The 21,927-nt window shown below is 39.5% G+C and overlaps 1 protein-coding gene across 6 annotated transcripts in view; it reads left to right on the top strand.

Annotated features, from left to right (window-relative positions):
- RBPJ (recombination signal binding protein for immunoglobulin kappa J region) overlaps window positions 1-21,927 on the top strand; it is a 152,000-nt gene that overhangs the window by 91,365 nt on the left and 38,708 nt on the right. Inside the window, exon 1 of one of the 6 annotated variants that reach the window (XM_055721046.1) lies at window positions 1,108-1,182. The exons of 4 other annotated variants lie outside the window; for them this stretch is intronic. In XM_055721046.1, the coding sequence (XP_055577021.1) occupies window positions 1,163-1,182 (20 nt within the window). In that variant the 5' untranslated portion in view covers window positions 1,108-1,162. Of the gene's footprint in view, window positions 1-1,107; window positions 1,183-15,372; window positions 15,689-21,927 lie in introns of those variants that run through there. One more of the 6 variants, XM_014276904.3, reaches the window with a different exon arrangement.

The raw sequence follows: 21,927 nt of genomic DNA, 5'->3' as shown, positions 1-21,927 counted from the left end.
ATGTATCTTACGCATTTTGGTTGCAGATAACAGCATTACCAAAGCAGGCTTTTAATTTAAAACTGATTTTTCAAAAATAATGATGCAACATTTCCATGTACCAAATCTCATAGATCTAATAGCTGTGTCTCTACATCCCAGCCTTGTACTGCTAGTTTTTATTCACTATTTGGAAAAGGATTTCTTTAACCATTTCCCACTGGTTTCCAAGCTCGGTAGGAATTTTCAGGCTCAACAAACAGGAGTGAAAAAGCCTTCAGCCGGCGCTGCCTGACAGAGCAACAGTGCAGGTTACCACCAGCTGGTGGGTTTTGACTTCTTTTACGGCTCTGGTAGGAAGCCCAAGCTGCTCCACAGTTACCCAAGGACTTGGTTTGGTTTTGTATGATTTCAGTGAATCCGACAGAGCAGGCACGTCGTGTATTGGCAGAAGTTCCACAAAAGCTCTGGTCTGAACTCCGGAGGAAACGTTCACTATACACGGGGGGGGCGGACGACTGGGGGGGGGGGGGCGGTGGGGGGGGAACTTCTCCACCTCCCCAGTACACCCCAACTCCTCGCTGACCGAAGGCCCCGCCTTCCCGCCGAAGGGGCCCGCCCCCGGCCCTCACGACGAGCCCGCCAGCCGCGCATGTGCCGGGCCCACAGACAGCACGAGGCGAGCGGCCCCACACGCGCCTCCCGCGGGGGGAGGCGGCGGCGGCGAGTTCCCCACGCCGGCACTGCCGGCCGATCCCGCCAGCGCCCCGTCCCCGCGCGCTAGCAGTCACCCCTCCCCGCCCGCCCTCGCCCCGAACGGTTTCTCCCCGCCACCGTTCCCCACGCCGGTCCGTCCCTCCCCGCCGGCGGGGGACGGCGCAGGAGCCAGACGCGCGAGCGGGCAGAGGGAATCCCTCGGTTCCCCCGCGGCGCCCTCGGCTCTCGCGAGAACGGCCCCGCTCTCCGCTCTGCCCGCTGGCCCGCGGCACCCAACTCTCGCGAGAGCGGCGCGGTTCCCACGCCTCGGCTGTTGTGTCTGAGGGGAGAGCCCAGGCGCTGAGTGGGCGGTGCGCGCCGTCCCCCCCGTCCCGCGCGTGTCTCACGGGCCCGCGCACGCGCGCTCCGGGCCCGGAGAGGGGGGCGCTCTCGCGAGAGTAGGAGTTTTGGCGAGAGTTTGTGGAAGATGGCGCCTGTTGTGACAGGGTAAGTGCGGGGGGTTCGCAGCGCCGCGCCGGCAGCCGTCTGTTTCTGGGGGTGCCGGGGCGCCGGCTGCGCCGCTCTCGCCCGTCGGCGCCTCTGCCGCAGCTCAGGGGAAGCGAGAGCTGCCCTGCGGACGGCCCGGAGGCAGGCCCCGAGAGGCAAACCCTGGGGGGCTGGGGTCCCCCCCGGGTGGGCGCACGGGAGGAGGCCCCCCGCGCCTCGGGTGACGGACCGCCAGCGGCTGGGCTGTCCGGCGGCCCCCCGGCGCGGAGGTGCCGGCAGGGCCGGGCGCTTTCTTTGCTCTCCTCTCCGGCACCGGCACGCCGGTCGGGACTCCGTGCGGGGTCAGTGTTCATCCTGGCTGCTCCGGAGGGGGGTCCCTCTCTGAGGGCTTTCTGGAGAGCCGCGGAGCCCGGCGGGGAGGGGACCGCGGCTGGCACAGGCCGTGCCCCCTCATCTGTCGCCCCAGCTCATCTTGCCGCAGGAGGGGGACCCACGGGCTCTGCTGGCCACAGACCGGGAGCGCTCGGACAAAGGCTTTTGCTGCTGTGGTTGGGAGAAGTTGAGCGCAGTGCTCCTGCCCTACCTCGGCGCCCTTCGCGCGGGGAGGGTCGGCTGGAGCCCCCGGCCCGGGCCGCCGAGCGGGGCGGGTCTGTCACTGTCGCGCGTTGCGGTGGAGCGCGCTCGGCCGCACCGAGTGCCGCCGGGCTTACCACCCCTGCGAGCGGGGCACCCATCCCCTCAGGCTGGGGGACTGAGGTTCCCGTTCTTTCCTCCCTGCATGCTATTCCCAGGGCTTTTGTTGAGTGTTAGTTGCCTTCTTCCAAATACTGCGTTGCGGTGAAGGGCAGCAGCCTCCCCACCCCGGTATGCCATGCTGGATCATAACGAATGATAGTCGCCATCCCTTTCAGCCACGCAGGGCGATATTTAATCATGGCTAGCCAGCTGCAGCATGTGTCACGGTAATAAGTGACATGCTCTTAGCCACCTCCAGCTGATGAATAATAACAGATCCACTGCTGGCGTACAGTATGCAGTCTCACCTGCAGTGTTGCACTGCATATTGCCATCCTCACCATATCTTGCATTCTGCTGCCTATTGTAAGTTCCTCATCCTTTATTTTGGACTGAACTGAGCACGTGTGACCTCCCTCTGTGTTGAGGGAAGGGACAGTCAAGAGAAGAACAGGCCGTTTCTGTATTCCACCTGTTTGTTCCAGATGAAATCTTGACTGGTGAAAGTACTGCTGTGTCTTTCTAAAAACATGGACCTTATTTTATGATTTCACAGTGTGTCTGTGACCTTCTGTCTTCCCTGTGGGATTACATTGTCTGTAGCATTGGCTCTGTGGTTAGAGAGCAACAGCCTGCTTGGGGGTGGGGTGGAGTTGGTGGTTGATGCTTTTGTTCTCATGGAGAAGGTAGCATTATGGTATTTTGTTGTTTTGTTTGGCTGCAGTAGTGTTTCCAATTCCTCGCTTTTGCTTGTCAAAAACTATATCGAAGCTTTTGCTTGATTTGTGTCCTGATAAAGGCATCTTATGGCTCATACATGTTTTCCCAATTAAATGTTCTTTAGGGAAGCTGGTCTTGTTTGTTATGGTTCCTGGAGTGTACTATTTTAGAGGTTAGAGTTGAAAGAAAGGAACAAATGATTTTAAAGTTTGCTATCGGTATTAGTCTGTGCTCTAGATGGCGAATAAGTTTTCCCATGTTTCTATTAGTTTACTCCTCTGAATATTTGGGCTCCATTTCCTTTTGTTTATTGATTATTGCAGGTTTGTCAGAAGTGTTCTCATGTTTGTGACGTTACTTTTATCCTTCTTGGAGATCTGTTAAAATTCTGACAATAACAACTACAGTTATTTTTTTTAAATAAATGATGGAATAATTTGAACATTAGGAAAAACAGCATTTTAGCAAAAGTGAAAAAAATTGTGTGTAGTTTTGGATGTTGATGCTAATTTATTGTTCAAAAACTGTAAGTAAAATAATTCTCTGAAAAACAGTCTTGTTTTCTTATTGTTAAATATTTTTAGCATTGGTAAAATGAAGTCTGTTTGGTTGATGTTATAGTTAGATGAAATTAAGAAGCCTGATTTTTTTTTTTTTTTGTTATTATTATTTTGTTACATGACCTGGTTTTGGAGTACGGCTCTGACGCTGAGTTTTCTGTGTGTATGAGGGTTAAAAATTGATCATATTCCAGTAGCTAATTTTTTTTTTTGTCAAAAAAGTCAGTAATAGAAACTTTCTTTCTAGGCTGTTCTGTAAAAGCTGACTTGCACAGGGAAAAAAGTTGAAATTAAAAAGCTGTAGCTGAAGAATGTAGTATGCAAATACTGCATTGTATTTTAGTGGGCAGCTTGCAGTTCTTACGGGTGCTCAGACTTTTGAGATAAAGCACATGGCTTTTCTGCAGTCAGTGTAAGCTAAATGTAAAAATACAATTTTTTTTTCCTGTGAAAACTGTATGCCTAAGCCTAAGTTATGGTACATTGCTTTATGATGTGTTGGAATGGAATAGTAGGAATTTATTGCACTATTTTTGAGGGACAGTCAGAGTACATTACCGGTTTCTTGTTTGCAGCATGTGGTACTCTCCTACTTGCATCACAAGGAATGTTTTTATCAAGATTGCTTGTATTTACAGTATGACTGAATCTAAATTGTACAGTGGCAGAACTAGATGTAATGAGAAGTACACAGAAACATGTAAGAAGTAATTGAAAATTAATTACTATTTGAACTATTATTTAACATGAAGTGGATAATTTATGGCTGGGATAATAGAATAGTATTTTGGGGTTTTGTGGAGTATTTTTGGTTTTGCTTGTGAATGATTTAGGGAAACTCATAATTTTAAGATGGCAAAATTAATAAAAATGTTATTTAATCGGGGAAGCATGTTTTGAGTGCAGAACACTTTGTTTTAAATAATTACTGATACTACAAAAATATCTGTAGGCCTCAACCAGTTTGAAAATTTTTGTGCTAGGCCTAATACAACCATATGACAGAGAGAATTTCTAATGCTATGAACTTATTTTTGTGTCATTTTAAAATGACATAAAATATGGAATGGTGTCTTCTCTGTAGCCTGTGACAGTCTGATCTTTTAAATATTAGAAAATAATGCAAGAAGCATTGCAAAAAAATCCAACAACAATAAAACCCTTGCAAAGAATCATGTATCAGCAAACAAGTGAACAAAATTTAGAAAGGGTAGATAGAAGTGATAAATGCTAGGCATTGGTTTCAGTACTTGATTAACAGTGAAAACCTCTGTAATAGCAGTATACAAGATAGTATTTGGGTTATTTTTCAAACAGGGTTTGCGTTGAAAAAGACAGAAATAACTGAGTGGGCTTATCACTAGTGTGATGTTTTCCATAGCATTGTAAAGTAGAAAATTGTTTTAGTAACCCTTTTCTAAGTATCAGACTCGTTTAAGTTATGTGTCCGAATTAGTCATTCCAAAGTTCTGTGGTTAAGAGGTGTTTCCTGACCCAGAATACTTGATGATTGAAGGGTAAGGGAAGACACATCAGATCTGTGATGACACAGGAGAATGTTTGGCATCAGTGCAGTGAATTTTAGCGTACTGGTCTAGATGTGCCAGCCATCTGGTAGTTTTGTTTGTTTATTTGTTTTTAATGAGAACTATGGAAAAACTTGTAGGAGGTTTTTGAAGGATGACTGCTCTGTGGGGCTCTTGCAACTAGGAGGGCAACAGAAGAGAGGTTCAGAGGTGAAAATGTAAGTTTATTGAAACTTTAGCCTCATCTACATCCCAGTTAGTAATTTTCAGGATGAGGACATTGACCAGTAAGGGTCTTGAAGTAGAGAGTGAAGTGGATGCCGCTCAAGAGATGTCAGGGGAGGGTGGGGAGACTTTTGCGATCTTACCTTAGGCTAAAAAAGCTATCTGGAGAGGAATGTTCAGAATAAATAGAGCAGGGTCAAATCTGGATTTTGAAGGATGAAGAAGGGTGCTTCACTATTTCAGATGTGAACTGCTGTGGTCACAGGATAAAATTTAAGCTACTAAAAGCATATCTTCGTGATGTGGTAGGCACTACCAGGGTTTCAAACCCAGATTATTTCTAGGACCTATAGAAAAACATGGGTTAAGGGCTGAGTCTTAGTTAAGAGTCCTGAAAGTCAGTGACTTGTAGTAGTGGAAAGGAGACTGAAGCAGTGATAGAAAGCTAAGTCCTGTGTTTTGTCTGTGCTGAGGCTGAGCTGATAGCCATCTGTACAGAGAAAGAGATGCAGGCTGAGAGGTTAGCTTGGACGAACACGGAGGGTATGTAGTAGAAAGTATGTTTCTAATTAACGGCAGGGAGTTATTAGTTGAATTTGAATCCTGGCACTGGACAAAGTAAAGGAGAATGGAGAGGGATGCAAGACAGAAACCTGTTAAATGATTCATAAGATAGTACAGGTGAATAAGGAGGCTCCTTCAGGAGGATACACTGAAAGAACAATTAGAATGATAAGGGATGAATCATGAGAGCAACAATGCCAGGGAAACCAGGGAGAATATTTCTGGAAAGGAGGCATTGCTGGTAGCTTTGGGTGATTGACAGGTCTAGGAAGATAAGAATTGCATATTGATTCTGAGCCTCATCATAGGGTTAGACTGCAAGAGATGTTAGTGAGAGTGGCTTCAGTGAAGCTCAAGGAATGGAAACAGGATTGTGTAGACTATGGGAGTAGAATTCAAGGATAGGATGGTTCTTCAGGCTATAGTTTTTACTGTCACTGGAGTTTTAAACATGGTGCTTATAAAGATTTGAGTAATACCATAACTATGGCTATTGTATTGTGTGTATACACATAATGAGTGTTAAAGCTTGGGAAAAACTCGTTTACAATCAAATGAGTAGATGGTTTTGTGTGACTAACATTTAAATCATTACCAAGGAGCTTGTCAATGTCTTAAGTCTATTGGGAAATCTTTGGGAGCGCTGTATTCTTGAAGCAGTCTTCTGAGATGCTTGCAAATACTCAATCTTTTGTAGTTTCAGTAGGGGCGATTTTAGGAAGTTAACTCTTGATCTGGATTTTATTTGCTTTCATTGTTTATTCATTGTATTAAGTAGCTCTTTGTCATTTCTGACTTATTTTGGTTGATATAGAGCACAAAGAAAGTTTGAAAATCATCTTTTTATAACTTGATTTCTCCAGAAGTGCTCTACAGACTGTTTTATTAGGCATAGTATGTGTGCTTTTCTTACTGCTAGTCAAAAGGCAATATCCTTTGCCAATACCTCTTTGCAGAGATAACTCTTAAGTTTGCTATTCTGTACTATGAATTGCATTATTGATCATGGGATTGTGGATAAGAGTTTTTTTCCTATGAGTTGCTAATTTCTACTTCCCAATAATAGTTCATTCTAGGGTTGTTTTTAATTATTTTGAACTGAATCAATTTATATGTTTAAAAAGCATGTGAAAAGAAGCTAAAGTAGCCTATAGCTGCTTGTAAGGTCTTCCTGAAAGAGCTGTGGTGCCTTCATGGGCAAAGAATTTGAGTAAAGGTTTTATACATACCTATTCTATGCTATGTTTGCTTTTTGATAAAATTGAAGAAAGAAATTTTAATTCTAGATTTGTAAAGTACATATTTAATAGAAACAAGTATTCTAGCTTATGCAATACATTTGAATCTCTGTTGGGAATGACGAATGTAATTTATGCAAGATACTAGTTTCACATTTGGAGTGCAAATTGTGTCAGCAGAATTTTAAAGTTTCAGGACATCTTTTCTATGTTAGTAGTACTTGCCACCCTAAATTCTTTGGATGTTAATTGCAAGCACATTATTAACTGACCTGTATGGCACTGTAATGTGCTGAATCACTGCATCCCAAGAGCATTTCTCAGGGAAGGTATACTTTTAAGTGGATTTTTAAAATTATTTACATTATTGCAATATTTTACAAAATTGAGCACTTGTAGTGTTGACTTGCTTTTTAAGAGTTGCTTATTTTTTCCTGTGTATTTAGGTGAAGAAGGGAAAAAGGTAAATGTCACTAGCTATATTGTCAAATGTAATCTTAATTCTGTTGACAAAACTGGATTTGCCTTTTGAGTCTATACTATTTCAAGACAAGTTTATAATTATAGGTGTAAAATTATATTCTTGATCTTACTGAACTTTCATTATTTTTATGTGGAAATGTTTATAATACTCTTAATACTGTACACCTTTCATACTTGTCTTGAACATAACTGCAGTAATTAATAATTAAGATTACATGAGGCAAGGAAATTATATGGAATTATGGTTCTCTCTTTCCAATGTAAAAACTCAGAAGAGGAAACGACTGATAAATTTCTTTGAAGAGAAAATTATTAATAGAAAGTAGCAATTTTCCTATCATTATATTCTTACTGAGTCTTGGAAAAGTAAGTGCTAAACTTAGTTTGACATTATCTCATTTCCTGGGGTTCTGCTTTATGCTGTGGTGCTCTTTACTCATAATTCGCGTGCATTTGTGTGTGTGTGTTTTGTGGTTGCTACCTTTTTCTAAAAAAAAAAAAATAATGTTAGGTACCCTTTGAAACATAAAGAAACTCTTTCATTGCCTGTTCCTATGTGGCATCATAGGCCCCTTTTCAGTGCCTATGTATACTATTGAAAATAATTTAATTTTTCGAGAAATACTTAATGCTCTTCAACTGGAGTTTAGTTATCCAGATAGTGATATATGCCCATGTATATTCATGCTGTTTTGCATGTGAATGCATAAACTATATATTTACAGTGGTAAACATTTTTACCAAGAAAGGAAAGAAGGTAGGGGTTTCAGTACGCATAGTCTAAGAAATCTCTTGGTTAAGATCAGTTTTACATCCTTGCAATAGGCAGAGGCTATAACTTTACAAGGATAAACACTATTTTTGGATTCCATTTAATATTTTTTTACAGTTTTTGAAGAGCTTGACTGTTCTATAAAATTTTACCATAAGACATAGTCTTTATAATGTCTTACTATTTTAATTAATCAGAGTATTCAATGAGTGACAAGCGGCTGGGGCATGATTTATTCTTTCTAAAACAATCTGAATGTTTTAGTCAACAGCATGTTTCTTCATTAAGTTTGTGATGCTTTTTTTTTTGAACATATATTTTATGTAGATAAGTCTTGAAAATATTCGTGTTGAAATTAAGTGTATATTTCTGTAATTATTTAAATAAAGCTCTTCTCATTGCTTCACTTGGAAAACATGAAGACATTAAGGTGGCTGTGTTACGGTATAACTTTTCCTCATTTGTTTTATATTCAGGAGGAAGAAATAATTTGTTTTCATTGTAGTTGCATGACTGACTTGTATGAAGTGGCATTTAATCAGTATATTCAAAATCCAGAACACTTGTAATAAGCAAGAAGATGTATTGGCAAGTGGTCATTTTTGACTGCTCTGTGTGAGATTACACCTGTTACTCTATTTTTCTGCTTCTGGTAGGTGGGATTCAAGGGTATGTATTGCAATGAGTCCTAGTCAGTTTTCTGATTGTTACGGTTATTTGAATGTATTTGAATAGCAGAGTAAACATTTGTAATTTTCCCTTTTTGAGTATGGACAAATGTAGACATTTTTCTGTATGTGCCAGAGAAAAGTCTTTTTACTTGTATTCTTGGTAACATTGCTTGGTCTGTAGAACATTTCATCTGCACTTTTTTTTCAAACTATACTTTGGTGTGTTTCAAGTGTGTGGTGCCTTGGGAGACTACCAGGAAACTTGGTATCAGAATGAAACTTGATCAGGCAGCATGAAACTCAGAATTTTCTAAGCCTGAGAGAGGGTATTGAATTGTGAAAAATACTGGTCCCTAATTTTTGACGTACCATAGAAACGGCACAAAGTAAAAAGTACTCTTTAGGCAATATACTACTTTCATTTTCCTGGCAGCTCTTATTTTAACTCTGTAATTTAATTTTGTGTGGGAGCAGTGGCAGAGCATCTTGCAGGTAGTGTTTCTTTTGCAAGCTGTGGATTAGGAACTGCCAGTGTAAAAAAATAAGGTCTAATTTGTTTGCTCAGCAGAAGTTTGTGAAACTAAGCATTTATCAGTTTTTGGTAACAGTGTGGGGTGGTCTCTGGTAATGGGTTACTGCTTTCACCAGTGCTTTTACGTAAAGGGAACTTCAAAATGAAGGCCTAGAGAATTAGAGGTGCTTGTGCTCGCTCTGAATTATGCCATTGCGGAAGAGTTCTAAGGCCTGGCATTATAGAATAAATAATAATTAAACTTACTCAGTTATTTTATTATTGTTGTTGTTCCAGCCATCTGCGTAAAAGCCCTTCATGTCCTGAACATGAAAAAACAAGCACAAAATACCAGTGACTTGCCAAGGTCAAACGCAGAGTCCATGGAGAGGTGGAAATAGAACTGTTGTCTCCTGATTCCATTCTCATTGCTTCGTGTGGTTATGGGCTGTTTGCTGTTCAGTTTGCTGGGTTTTGACAGGTGGCATCATGTCTTCTCTCGCTACTGTGCCTGTGAAAGATGGTCAGCAGATACCAGACTTTCTTAGGTTTTCAGTCTGCATAACAGAAAGGTATGGTAAGCAAGACTAAGACTGACGGTATTCATAATGAATGTGTTTTGGTAATATTGAAGGATATTAGAATAGACACTAGAGAGATGCTGCTCTTACATAATGGAGACATAAAAGCAATGGCTAGGGCATGACCAGTGGATAAATGTGGCATGAAGAAAAATGAAGTGGTGCTGCAGTGTGCTATAGCCATGTCTTTATACTACAAAAGAAATTATTCTGTATAGGTATTTATTTTAAAATTCAAAATATTTTACCACTTTCCAAATCAGCCAGCCAGCTCTGACTTCAGTAGTGAGGGTAAGAATTCAGAAAAGAAAAAGCTTCATTGAAAGACTGGTGTTATTCTGCATGTGTGTATTTCTTTTCAGGCTCTCATAGTTTTGTAGTAGATACACAGTGATGACTAGTAAAATCCTTAATAATGTAATATCTTCCAGAAGTGAGGGGGATATAGCAGAACTATTTTGGACGTGTCTTTTCTGTCCAAGTATTTTTCTAGCCAAATTTTTTCCTTCTGCTGTTCATTGCCAGCACTGAGTCCTGGGGTGTTGTTTTTCGTTTGTGGTTTTTCTTTTTTTTTTTCTTTTCCTTTTGCTTTCCAGTTGTTTGTTTTTTTTTTTTTATTGCATGGTTGGTTTTGTTTTTGATTTGTTTTATTTAAATGTGCATTACAAATCTTTCGTTAATAAGCTATGCAGAGCAGTTAATCAAAATAAGTATTTGGGATCAGGCTTCCTCTTCGGAAGAGGCTTGTAGCACACTTGATGCATTGTGACAGGCTCTTTCAGTCAGTACAGATGATACTTTTAACCCTAATTGTCATGTAAAAGTTTGAGAGATCTTCATGTAAGTACTAAATTTACAAGTGTGGCTTTCAATATTAATTGATTTGCTGGTTATGGAGGTGAATGTGCCTCTTAGTTTGTCTGCAGGAGTGAAAGAAAAATATATTATGCAGAGATAGAAAACAGGGAGTTTTCTAGATCTGAAGTAATTTTTTTGCCATAAAGGTCATCAGAAACAGGAAGGTGAAGGCATAAAAACTTATTCTAGTATATTTTAATTAATAATACGGACATTGGCCAGGTTAATGTTCAATTTTGATAATACAGTAAATAAGAATTCTGTTAGCAATGCTACCACTTATAGCAGCACCCTCAAAGTACTCAGAACTGTGCTAAAAGAAATGTGAGAACTATGGTAAAACAAATGTCAGAACTTTTTCCATTTTTACTTGCAATGGGCAAGATACCTGTATTTCCTTGTAGTTAACAGGTAAAACAAAGGAGTCGTCATGAAACAATGTGTTAAAAAAAAAAAAAAAGAGAGGTCTTATTGAGAAGTTTTACTCACAATTAGCTTGTTGAAGTGATAAATCATACTTCAAATGGCAGCAAAGAAGAGTAGACCAGGCTCTTACAGTCATTTGCAAGTGTTAGAGTCTACTAGAAAGTATAGTTCAACTCTTTTTATTGGATCCCTTGACCTGTAAGGATAACTATTATTCTTTTGACTAGCTGCTACATGTACATTAGCTTTTGAGATTGCAGTCAATAAAAGGTGACCTCTGAAGGTATGCTGAAGGTACGTGACAAGACAGAGTTTGAAGCCAGTCCTTGTGTGAGCGTTCCCTGACTCTAGGCTGAATTTCCATATGGAAATAAAACATACAAGAACGAACTCTCTGAATGTTCATTCAGATAGTGCTTCTGGACAAAATCTTAATGTTTCTGGGTTTTTATATTGTTAGTACTTTGCAAGCAAGCAGAAAAACTGAACTGACTCTTAGCTGTTTCACCTTATTGCTGTGTGGCTCTTAAAGTCAGCAGTAGACTGGTTAGACTTGTCAGTTTGCATACTCATTAAAGTCTTACTGCATCGGTTCAAATTTGAAAGTTTTATCTTTTTTGGTTAGAACAGGTCTTAAAAAAACCCAAAAGCAACAGACCGATGTTTGCCAGATGTTATTAGGCAGTGATGAGTATTACATCTGTAGAGATAAGAGACTTCACTTACTGGAAGTTTTCCTCAGTGCTTCTGGTGCATAGGATTCAAATTGTGGGTTTTGTTGTTTAAGGTACTTTCCTAACATAGATTTTACGGGTGGTACTTTTGACACTTTCTCTGTTGTATTCAGTATTCTCCTACTTAATGTCCTGACTTTAGGCAATTTTGTTCAATAATGGTATTACTTCTTTTTTAAGATAGAAGATGTTATTCTACCATGTCCAAATCACTTTCCTAATATATTCTCCTTTTTGTTTTGGCATTAGTCGAAATGTGTATTAATCACTGCTTGACATTCCTTTCTGCTGATTCCAATTTAGATCTGGTCAATTCTGCTTCCTCTTGTTATATGTACAGTGTAATGAAAGAACTTTGGGGGTTTCTTATATTACTTAGTTGCTTTCAGTCTTGTTCTCTCCTGAATTTCATGACCAGCCCTCAATTAGTTTTGCTTCTACATCTCTTTACTTTTTTTTATGAAGTAATACAGCAGGATACTTTCTCTATGCTTTTTTTCCTGTGATGTTTCTATATAAGCCCAATTCTCTTTGTTCCTGGGCAGTCTGCGTTCGTTTACCTTTGTCCAGAACAGTATTTCCAGAGTACTTCCCAACAGTATTGCTCCGGATCTGTCATGTTCCCTTCCCTCCCCCCTCCCCCCCCCTTTTTTTCTGTTACTTGCCCTGTAAGGCTTGTGGTGTGCTTAGAGCATCAGCACTGTTATCTACAGAATGGGGAAGTCACTGTTACTACTCAGCCAATGTGATAATATAACAACTGTATGTTTTAAGTCAAATCCAAACCCTATTCCTTGCTTTTTGGAACTTGGAGCTTGGCCATATCAGTGTCTTTCATTGTGAGAGGAGATATCTAATGGTATGCAGCTTGTCTCCCAGCTAAAGAGCTGGCGAGTATTGGAGAGAAAATAAAATCTGAAGAATTCAAGAACCCAAGATACCATGTGTAACAGAAGACAAAACAATGATACAGAGAAGTGAGGAAAATTAAGTTATATGGGGAAAGGCAAAGAAAGATCCTAGGTGTTAATACTGTGAAGGCAGGAAACATATTTTGGGAGGGGTAAGTAGATGACATAGTGGAGGATCACTTTATTTTGAAGGAGTTTCATTATTCCCTTTCACTACGCTTCTTTCTTTTGACATGTTTCAGTCCTCTTCTTCATCTTAGAAGTGTATGGGAAGCTATCACTATTTTGTTATTCTTTTGCTACTCCAAGAAGGATGGATAGAACAGAACTTTGAATTAATTAATTCAGAGACTGCAATCTGTTGCTAGTAGCATTGTAGGGAGTATATTGAAAGCTGTAAAGAAACAGGACACTTTGTTCTTTACTAACATGGTGTATTTCTAAAGCAACAGAACTGGGGGAAAGGATTGGTTTTGAAGTGATGAAAGCAAACTAAGTAAAGCTGAAACGAAGTTTTGAAAGCCAAATTCTGTAAATAAGCATTGCCCAAAAAGGGGTATGTGTGTATACAGGTAAGCTTCAGGTTGTTTGTTACACAGCTTTGTTATACAACTTGAATTAATATTGACTATACAGAAAGTTTCCTTTAACATAAGATGGGTTAAAAGAGCATGTGTAACTTCCTGCATAAAATTGTAACTTTTCTTTTTGCCTGGTTCAGTGGTTGAAGAGAAACACTAGATTTGCTTTTCTTAATATTGTTTTAGAATCTTAAGAGAAATGGTATTCATACTGGGATGTTTTAGTATAAGTTAGAAATTATCATTTTGATTGAAATAGTTTGATATTTGTTGTTCTCATCAGAGAACGCATCTTTAATAGTTTGTAGGTTTTGTGCTACACTTGTCATGAACTTGTCTGCTTATTTTTATGTCACAAAAAATACGTATCTGAAAGATTAACAAAGATATTCCTGAAGTAGGTGGGTAACACTGGTGCACTTTTTCTTTCAACAGTGAGCCTCGGTTTATGTTCAGTGATTAAGCAGCTCATGTAACCCTTTGGCTACAGGACTCCTATCCCCTTCATTTTGCAACAAGATTTAAAAAGTCCAATAGGCATGTCCTTTGCATATCAGAATTGAATAATAGTTCCAGCCAGTGAGGCTCAGTGTGTGCAACCTTTCTGCTTTGGTAAAAGGAACCTTCAAACATTCAGTCTTGCAACACTGGACTGTAGTTGGAGTAACAGGAAGCAAACACTTAAGCTTTGTCCTGGATCTTCATTGCTTCTTCTGTCTGTGGCCTCTTCCTTTTTCCAGCTGCTTTCTTCTGTCTTGGAAGCCAAAAGTAACTTCATGCTCTTCTCCCGAGAGTTGAGTCATTTATCAGCTTCTCCTTTGCCAGATAATCTGTAATGGAATACACTACATTTTCTTCTGGCTGAGGCCATTTATTGCATTGTCCACTTGCTTTTGCCTTTCTGTCTCAGTCCTCTTGATTTGTTATTCTGTCCATTTTCTACAGTGTCTACAGTTAATTGTAGCTGTTAGAAACATCTTCTTGAGGACTCTTGAGTTCAGAGTGCCCTAGGTCTTGGCACAGTATCATTACTGTAATCACCTATGACTCATACTGCTGGGTGGCAGGCAGGTTCAGGGAGCTCCTTTAACAGGGGCTCTGGCATACCTGAAAGGGTGGACTGTGTTGGTTTTCATTACAGAACTAGTCAGGATGATGAGCTTTTTCGACCTCTTTATACTCCTTGTGTATTGTGAAGAGTGGTGCCCTAATGGTGAGTATACTTTGGGTTTGTCCCACGGTGTGCTGGCATGGTCAACCAGATCTTATAACTATTGGAAGTAGCATAGTTGAGCAGACATTGGGTGCCTGTCATGGCATCGTTTGTGGTGTTAATGAAGATATATTTCCTAAAGGACATTATGGCTTATTGTTGCAAATCTCTCAGGGAAAACCTTTCCTTGGGGGGGAAAAATCTTAAATAAACAAAACAAAACCAAAAAACCCTGAAACCTCAGCTGGATCTGCAGCTTCTTTTTTTTTTTTTTTTTAAAAAAAAAAGTCTTATTTTGTTCTCAAAGTTAGAAGCATCTGCTAGCAGGGCTGTATTGCATGGTACCAAAGTAAAACTGCTTGAGACCCTCAAATGTAGAAGCTCAGTTTTCTTATTTATTTAAATTAGCTTTTTGAAAAGCAAATACATGAGTAGTAGAGATTCATTATGCTTTCCCTTACTGTTTGTAGTTAATTTTATTGAAAAACATTTGTATTATTGTACCACATTTCACAGCTGGCTTTCTTTGCATACCTTCAAAAAGCTGTGGCATTCTGTGTCAGTGCTCAGGTCAGCAGTGAGCATCTGTAGCCATGTGATTTTGGGGCTTTTCAAGTGTCACTATAATATGAGACTGGCTTTGCTGACATGTTAAAACTGAATTTTAGTTCTGGGGTGGGGTGACCCTTTGAGGCTGATCATGCCAAATTGTCTTGGGATTCCCTTCCACATCTAGTGTAGCCCTGTTCTACAGCAGAACTCTCCCTTGGTCTCTTGTCTGCCCCACTGGTCTCCAAAGCACATAGAATGTGTCCCTTACTATCTACAGTGTGCTTGGACCATGTGAGGCCCAGTTATGAATAAAACCTGTTCATTTCTGGCAACAGTGGGCTCAGAAATCCCCTGAACTGAAAATAGTTGTAGACAGGGGGATGTTCATAGGAAGTACCATTTAGGGTTGGGTGGTTCTTACTTTTCTTCAGCTGTTGGAGATGGACAAATGGATTGCTGGAGCCTTGGCCTGAATTAGAGTAACCACTAGCAGTGCGAGCAGAAGGCCCTGCACCTCTGGACAGACTGTCATAACTCTGCCCTTCTTCACTGCCTCACTTGCTTTGCAGCAGCAAGAGGGAGTAGAGGGGAATGCATGGACAATAGTCTGGAATGAGGGAGAGAATGAGCTCTCTAAATATGAAGGTAGGTAATGATGGCTATATGTGTGTAGGCATCCTAATCTTCTTTTGTCTCTATTCTTTCGATTTTTCTATTACTGCAAAGATTTTGTTGTCTGAAGAAATTTTGGAGATGAGAAAGTTAAGATTTCACTATCTCAGCACTGAAATTTTTGTCTGATTTTTTTTTTTTTTTGTTGTTTTGTTAAGGTATGGAAACATTGAATGGCTTTTCTGTTTTACACGTTCTTGTATTTAGCTGTAGGGAAGTTGGTCTTTCTCCCCCCAAGGGAGTTTCCTGTGTATATGGAAAAAATACAAAACAGAAGTGAAAAATACCTCAGGCTTCCAAACCTGCTGCTCATATTTCACTTCTCCCACTACCCTTCTCATCACAGAAACAGTCCAGCAGTTCTTCCTCTGTCCCCATAGCAATATCATCTATTTAAAGAGCTAGACACCATCATAGCTAATATGGTAGGTAACTTGGCACACAAAGTTATTACAGCAGCCTGTGAACCACTTGGGGGGGAAAAAAGAATTAAGTTACACAGTGATATACTTTTCTGGTGTTTATCTTCCCGTTGCCAGAATGTTTTATTAGGCTTTCTTCAGGCTAGTAAACACAACATAATTTGATACCTGTTCCAAGAGGCTTATAGTCATAAATAAATTTAGTATGCAACTCGTGGTTTTTTTTTTGTTTAAAAATCCACTTAAAGCAGGAGCTCAACAGTTAAATTGCATTTCATAATTTATTATTGTCATTGGAAATTCTGGAGACCCTCTGCTTACAATCTGACTGAAGAGCAAAGAGTTGGTTTCTATATTTCTTATGTCTGCGTGAACAGTGTGTAGATAACAAATTGAAAAGACTTGTAAGATGAAATGCTGGTATTTTTTATATGTGTGACTGCCATTTTGACAGTATTTAAACTTTCCCATAATCATGTAAGGTAATTCAAGCACTTCAAAATTGGCATTCTAAATTTTCTTCTTTTGTTTAGATTGCATTTTGCATATGCTATTGTCAGGTAACAGAGCCTTTTTGGTCTCCAAGTTGTTCTATAAACAGCAGGACTAAAGAACTTGTGTGTCTTATACATGTGTGACTTGTATGGTGAGGGAAGTTTACTGGACAATGCCATGAGCTCCGTCATCCCTAATGGGCCATGCGTGGCTGTAGTATAGCTGAGGCATATGCTTGCTATCTATCCAAATGGCATATGCAAAGTGACCTCCTGTGAAACAGTGTGCCATTGCCAAGTTCTGCTTGTCGTCTTCAATGACAGTATTTTGGAAATGTCTATCCAGCCTCCACTTTTCATAAAACTCAATGAAAAGATACCATCTCTCTAAAATGCTGAATTCTAAGCCATAGCTTCTAATATAGGTCATCCCTTGATTTTTTTCAGGATGAGACTTTTAAAATTCGTTTACCTTTGCTGCACAGGCATCTACATGTTTTAATTCAGGAGTTCAGCTTATCTATCTCATTGCTGAACCTTAATGATTGTGTTTGTGTATGATTTTCTCATTTTTCTTGGAGAGTTCAATCTGTCCTGTTTGAAGCAGCGCTAGGCAGGAATTGTGGGAAGGAAATCTCCCTGTTCATTAGCATGTTCCATGTACTACACACTTGGCAGTCCTGTTGGCAATAATTTTTAAACAGGTCAAGATACAATTGAGATGGTGGTAGCTGCTAACTGAAGTTAATTCCTGAATTTGGTTGTTTAGTACTTCAAAACAGTTTTGACAATTTACTTTCCCTTCTGGCCTGAATGTACTTGAAAGGATGAGACAATGTTTTGAAAAGAGGTTGGGTTCAGAGCTCAGCAGTTGGGAGTCTTCGCAACACTGCTTAGGCACGCTTATCATGCAGTAAAATCCTTAGACAAAAATTTGTGCCAGCACAGGCATTAGTCTGGGAAACTAGTGTTGTAGCAGTCACAGGTTCAAGATCATGCAGAAGTTCAGTGCTGTTGCGTAAAACTTTCTTTTAAAATACTACCTCCTTAAACACTTAGAATACCTAGGTCAAGTAAAATTTGTCTCAAACACTCTTGTTTTCAAGTTGGCTTCATAGTGTACCTCATTAAGATGCAGGGAGAAGTTTTACCAGTAATTTGCATCTGTGTGGAGTTTAAACTTGACAAACCTGAAAAGCAAGCCTACTTGAATTAAGTATGATTCACACAATTTCAATTTAAAAAAATGGACAATAATAACTGCTTTGCAGTTGTGCTCTGCAGATACTTTTTTTTTCTTAGAAAAAAATGCCCCATTAGAGCTATTTGGGCACAATAGGAGCATGTGTAACTATGTAAGAGAACCGTAATACTATAATACTAGAAAAAAAGATGATAAGGTGTTAGCCTGCTGACATCCCAGATGTGTAATCTAATCTTTTCATATGATTGTTGTAAATGTACTGTGATAAGGAGGAGTAGAGGTGTATTTTTGGAGTATCTGTTTCATTATCGTGTTCAGGGATCGTTGACCAATTTACCACAAGCATTGTTAAAGGTATTATTGCATTTCATGATAGGTATTGTGGAGATTATATTTCTCTAGCAATTTTTTTCTAAATATTTGAGTTCTGCATTAAAAATAGCAATAATTGAAGGGAACTTCTAGTTGATATAATTTAAACAGAAATATACTTGTTGTACATGCTTTATTTTCCTCTTTAAATCATTAAACATTTGTTAAATGGGAATCTGAATTTTTGTCTTTCCTGTGTGGCAATGCTCTAGTAATTATTGCAGGAGCTGCAACTGAAGTATAAATTAATCACTTGAAAACACAGAAATAATTTGCCTATGAATCAATTCAACAACAACAAAATCCAAAGCTTTTAAATCTTTTAAAGCATTTATGGTATTATTGAAACACAGGTTTGTAAACTGCAGAGGGAGTGTCACTTAATTTTGCTGTCTAGTTTTGTGACTTTAAAGGTTCAAGAATTACTTGTTTATATAAAATGCTTCCCAGTTGGAGACTTTTAGTATAACCACAGTGAAAAAGATTTGACGAGCAAGAATAGCCTCCAAATGATTTAGCTGTCCTAGAAGGTTGAAAGAGCTGTCTAATTCTCCCTCTTTTCTGGGATGTGTGTTTATTGCTGGTGTTTTTATATTAATGGGATGATATATTCATAAGCTTAATTATGAAGCAATATACCTGAGATTGATTAATTTTAGGATACTGACAGCTCATTTTGCAACTGCACCCAGTTAATGTTAGCGTAACAGTGTAATTCCTGGGTGACGCAAGAGGAAAACATCTGAAATCTAGGAAACCCTATAATTTTGTACAACAGGTTGGTGCCAAATATGTCTTTGTTAAAAAGTGTATGTATTCACAGGTTTTGTGTCATTTTAATCTACTGAATAAATGGATTTTATTTGCCGATTTGGAAATTACTGTTTGCATGGGAACCTGGTTATGAACTGATAACCTATTCTCTGCTTGCATACTGATATCATTTGTGAATTGTTTTACAAATCTAGGATCAGTGGATGAGATGTAGTTGCATGGAAGTAAGCTTATGTAACTCTTAACAGTTTGCTTTTAACAAACATAGGGAGCTGCTTCCATTTTGCATTTTGAGGGATTACAGCAGTGTGGAAGCTGGAGGAAGAAAGGGAATGAAAGGAGAGGGTACAGACTCTAATAAAACTGTGTATAAAAATAAAATAAAATTCTAGAATATCAAAATGACTCAGCTGACTGAGTTGCTGGAGGGGGGGTTGACAGGGCATCATCCCCATTTACTAAAGGTGTTTTTGAGAAGTATGAAAATACAGTAAAGATTTTTTTTTTTTTTTTTTAAATTGCTCTTGAAACTTTTTTCTTTGGTGGGCTAAGCACTGTATGTACTATTGCTGTTAGAGCTTACAGTTCCTAAAGCAAGGTCAGTAAATGGAGTGTATGAATTGTTTGGTGGTTGGTTTTGTTTTTTTTAATTATTTAAAATACAACAAAGTGGGTCTAAACTGAAGCTATGGATGCACCAGGTTTCTAATAGGGTGCTGCTGCTGCAGTGGGAGGTCCCATTCTACTCAGAGCATTCCTGTAGAACCATGGTGGTGGTGCTGGCACTCCTTGGGTTCATGACAGAATCAATAGAATTCACTTTCCTTCCTTCCTTTCATCCCCCTCCTCTCCCAAAAGATAGTGTGGGGTTTTTTTCTGGGTTACTGATTTGAATTTGTGGGAAGGTCTGACAAGTGCTGGAGTTTGTGTGTTAAGGGTGACTCAGGATATCCATGGGGGAAGCTGATAGGTGAGACCTATGTTTTGGTGGTGACAAATCAGCTGCCTGTGAAGCCGCAGTCCAACTGTGAGCCGGAGCGGCTGGGGGACACACATGTTTGCTTACCCTGACCTAGCAGAGAGGTGGGAAAGGCATTTGAGACTCTGGTGGCTTAAATGGTCACAGCAAGACTGTCAGAGTTGGTCTGCTTAAACCTTAGAGATGTTAGTATACTTAGCTGTCATTTTGTATTAAGTTCTGACTGCATTTAGGGTGAGAGGCTTATAGCTATCCTAAGCTAAACTTTGACTAAGGATGTTAGTCTCTGGTAAGATGTCTTAATTATGCCTAAGACTTGTTTTTTGCAAGTCATTTCCCTTACAGCATTCTTCTGTGTTTTATTTTCTACATTTAGTTCTTTCCCGTGAGAGTTATAGGCTTGCTAGGGTGTAAGAGAATACAAGCTTAGCTGCTCCTTCAGTGTAATTTCTTTTGGCTTCTGTTAAAGTTGATATGCTGAGGTAACCAAACAGCTTTCTGCAACCAAACCCATTGGTTTTCCTCAGTCTCCTACTACTCAGTGTATCGATAGGCTGAGTTAGCTCCCTCTGAAGGTCTCAATTCTGCAGGTGGTGCAGGGGAAGCTGGTTGAGGAGCCTGGAGCAGGACAGTAAGCCCCTTAGCGACAGATTAGTATGTTCTTGTTTTTCTGTTGATAGGAAGCAGTCACAGTAGTAATGAAGGCTCCTTTATGTGGGTATAGAGTAAGGAAAAGCACATGGAAGAATGGTTAACCTATTACTTCAATAGAGCAGTGGTTAGAAATTTTGAGTTTACCAGTGGCTATCCCTGTCAGGAACCTGTTATCTCTTTAAGAGGTGTTCAAAAGAAATACGTATTTGCCTTTATGGTTATGTGAGGTTAGGCTGGCTTTTTGAGGATCTTCTTCCTTTGCAAGTTCAGTATGGTTCTTTACTACTTCCTTGCAAAATAATTTACAATTTCCGCTTCTATTATATGTTTTTGGCATTGCAGTGAACAGTGGCAGTTCAAAGAAAACAGTGAACCTTAAGTTTTTGTGCTTATTTGTTTTTTGGGGTTTTTTTTAATGTTGCCTTCTGCACAGAAGCTGACCACTTATCTTTTAGTTATGGATGGAAGGTCTGTTTAAAGATGGGAAACTGTTCATTGAACACTGCAAACATTCAGTCATTGAAAATTGAAAGCAAGGTTGAACAAATCCTCAGGTACTTTAGTACAGCATAGGATTCCTTTATTGGCAGGAAAGTGGTCTAAAAAAATCTCTTGTGTCTAATTTGTGACTTTTCAAGTAATCAGACAACAGAGGTAACAATCAGTAGGTTTCTTAAAGTTGATCCTTGTGCCTCTAAAAAAATCCTTCTTCAGACTAAATCTTATTTGCAGTTATGCACAGATGGTAACTGTAAAAGGGCACTACTTTATTGCTTGATGTCTCTGTTCTTGTATTTAAAAAAATAATCTCTTAAAAGAAAAAAGTAGCTGCTTGTTTTTTAAAGGCTCACTGGTACTTCAATTCTGATTTAATAGGGGACATAGAATCACTTTCTTAGGAAATAAAAGTCAAGTTCACTTGTGAAATATCTATTCAGAGATGATGTACAAGATGAGATCCAAGGGAAAATTTGTTGTGCTAGATAGACAAGAAGAACCATAATAACTGAGCAAAGTAGTTGTCACTGAAAGCTGTGAATGTGGAACGTTGCATGTGGAAGCATGCTTCAGACAGTTTTAATGCATTAGCAGTTTACCATTATTTTAGTAGCCAGTTTTGTGATCTCTGTGCAGTTGTTTTCCAAACAGTCACTCCTTTTTGGTTTGAGTAGATGAAGATAAAACTAATGAGCCTTGTATTGCTCGTTCCCGATGCAGTTACAATAGATGAGCCAAATTATATTGTGGTTTAGGGACTGAGATTCTGTTGGCATGCTGATTTTTCAAGCTGATAACTCAGTTGGTAAGGTAAG

The sequence above is a fragment of the Falco cherrug genome, chromosome 1, assembly GCF_023634085.1.
Source record: "Falco cherrug isolate bFalChe1 chromosome 1, bFalChe1.pri, whole genome shotgun sequence".
NCBI lineage: Eukaryota > Metazoa > Chordata > Aves > Falconiformes > Falconidae > Falco > Falco cherrug.
Note: the sequence above shows the minus strand (reverse complement) of the source record. Positions and strands in the feature narration are given on the sequence as shown.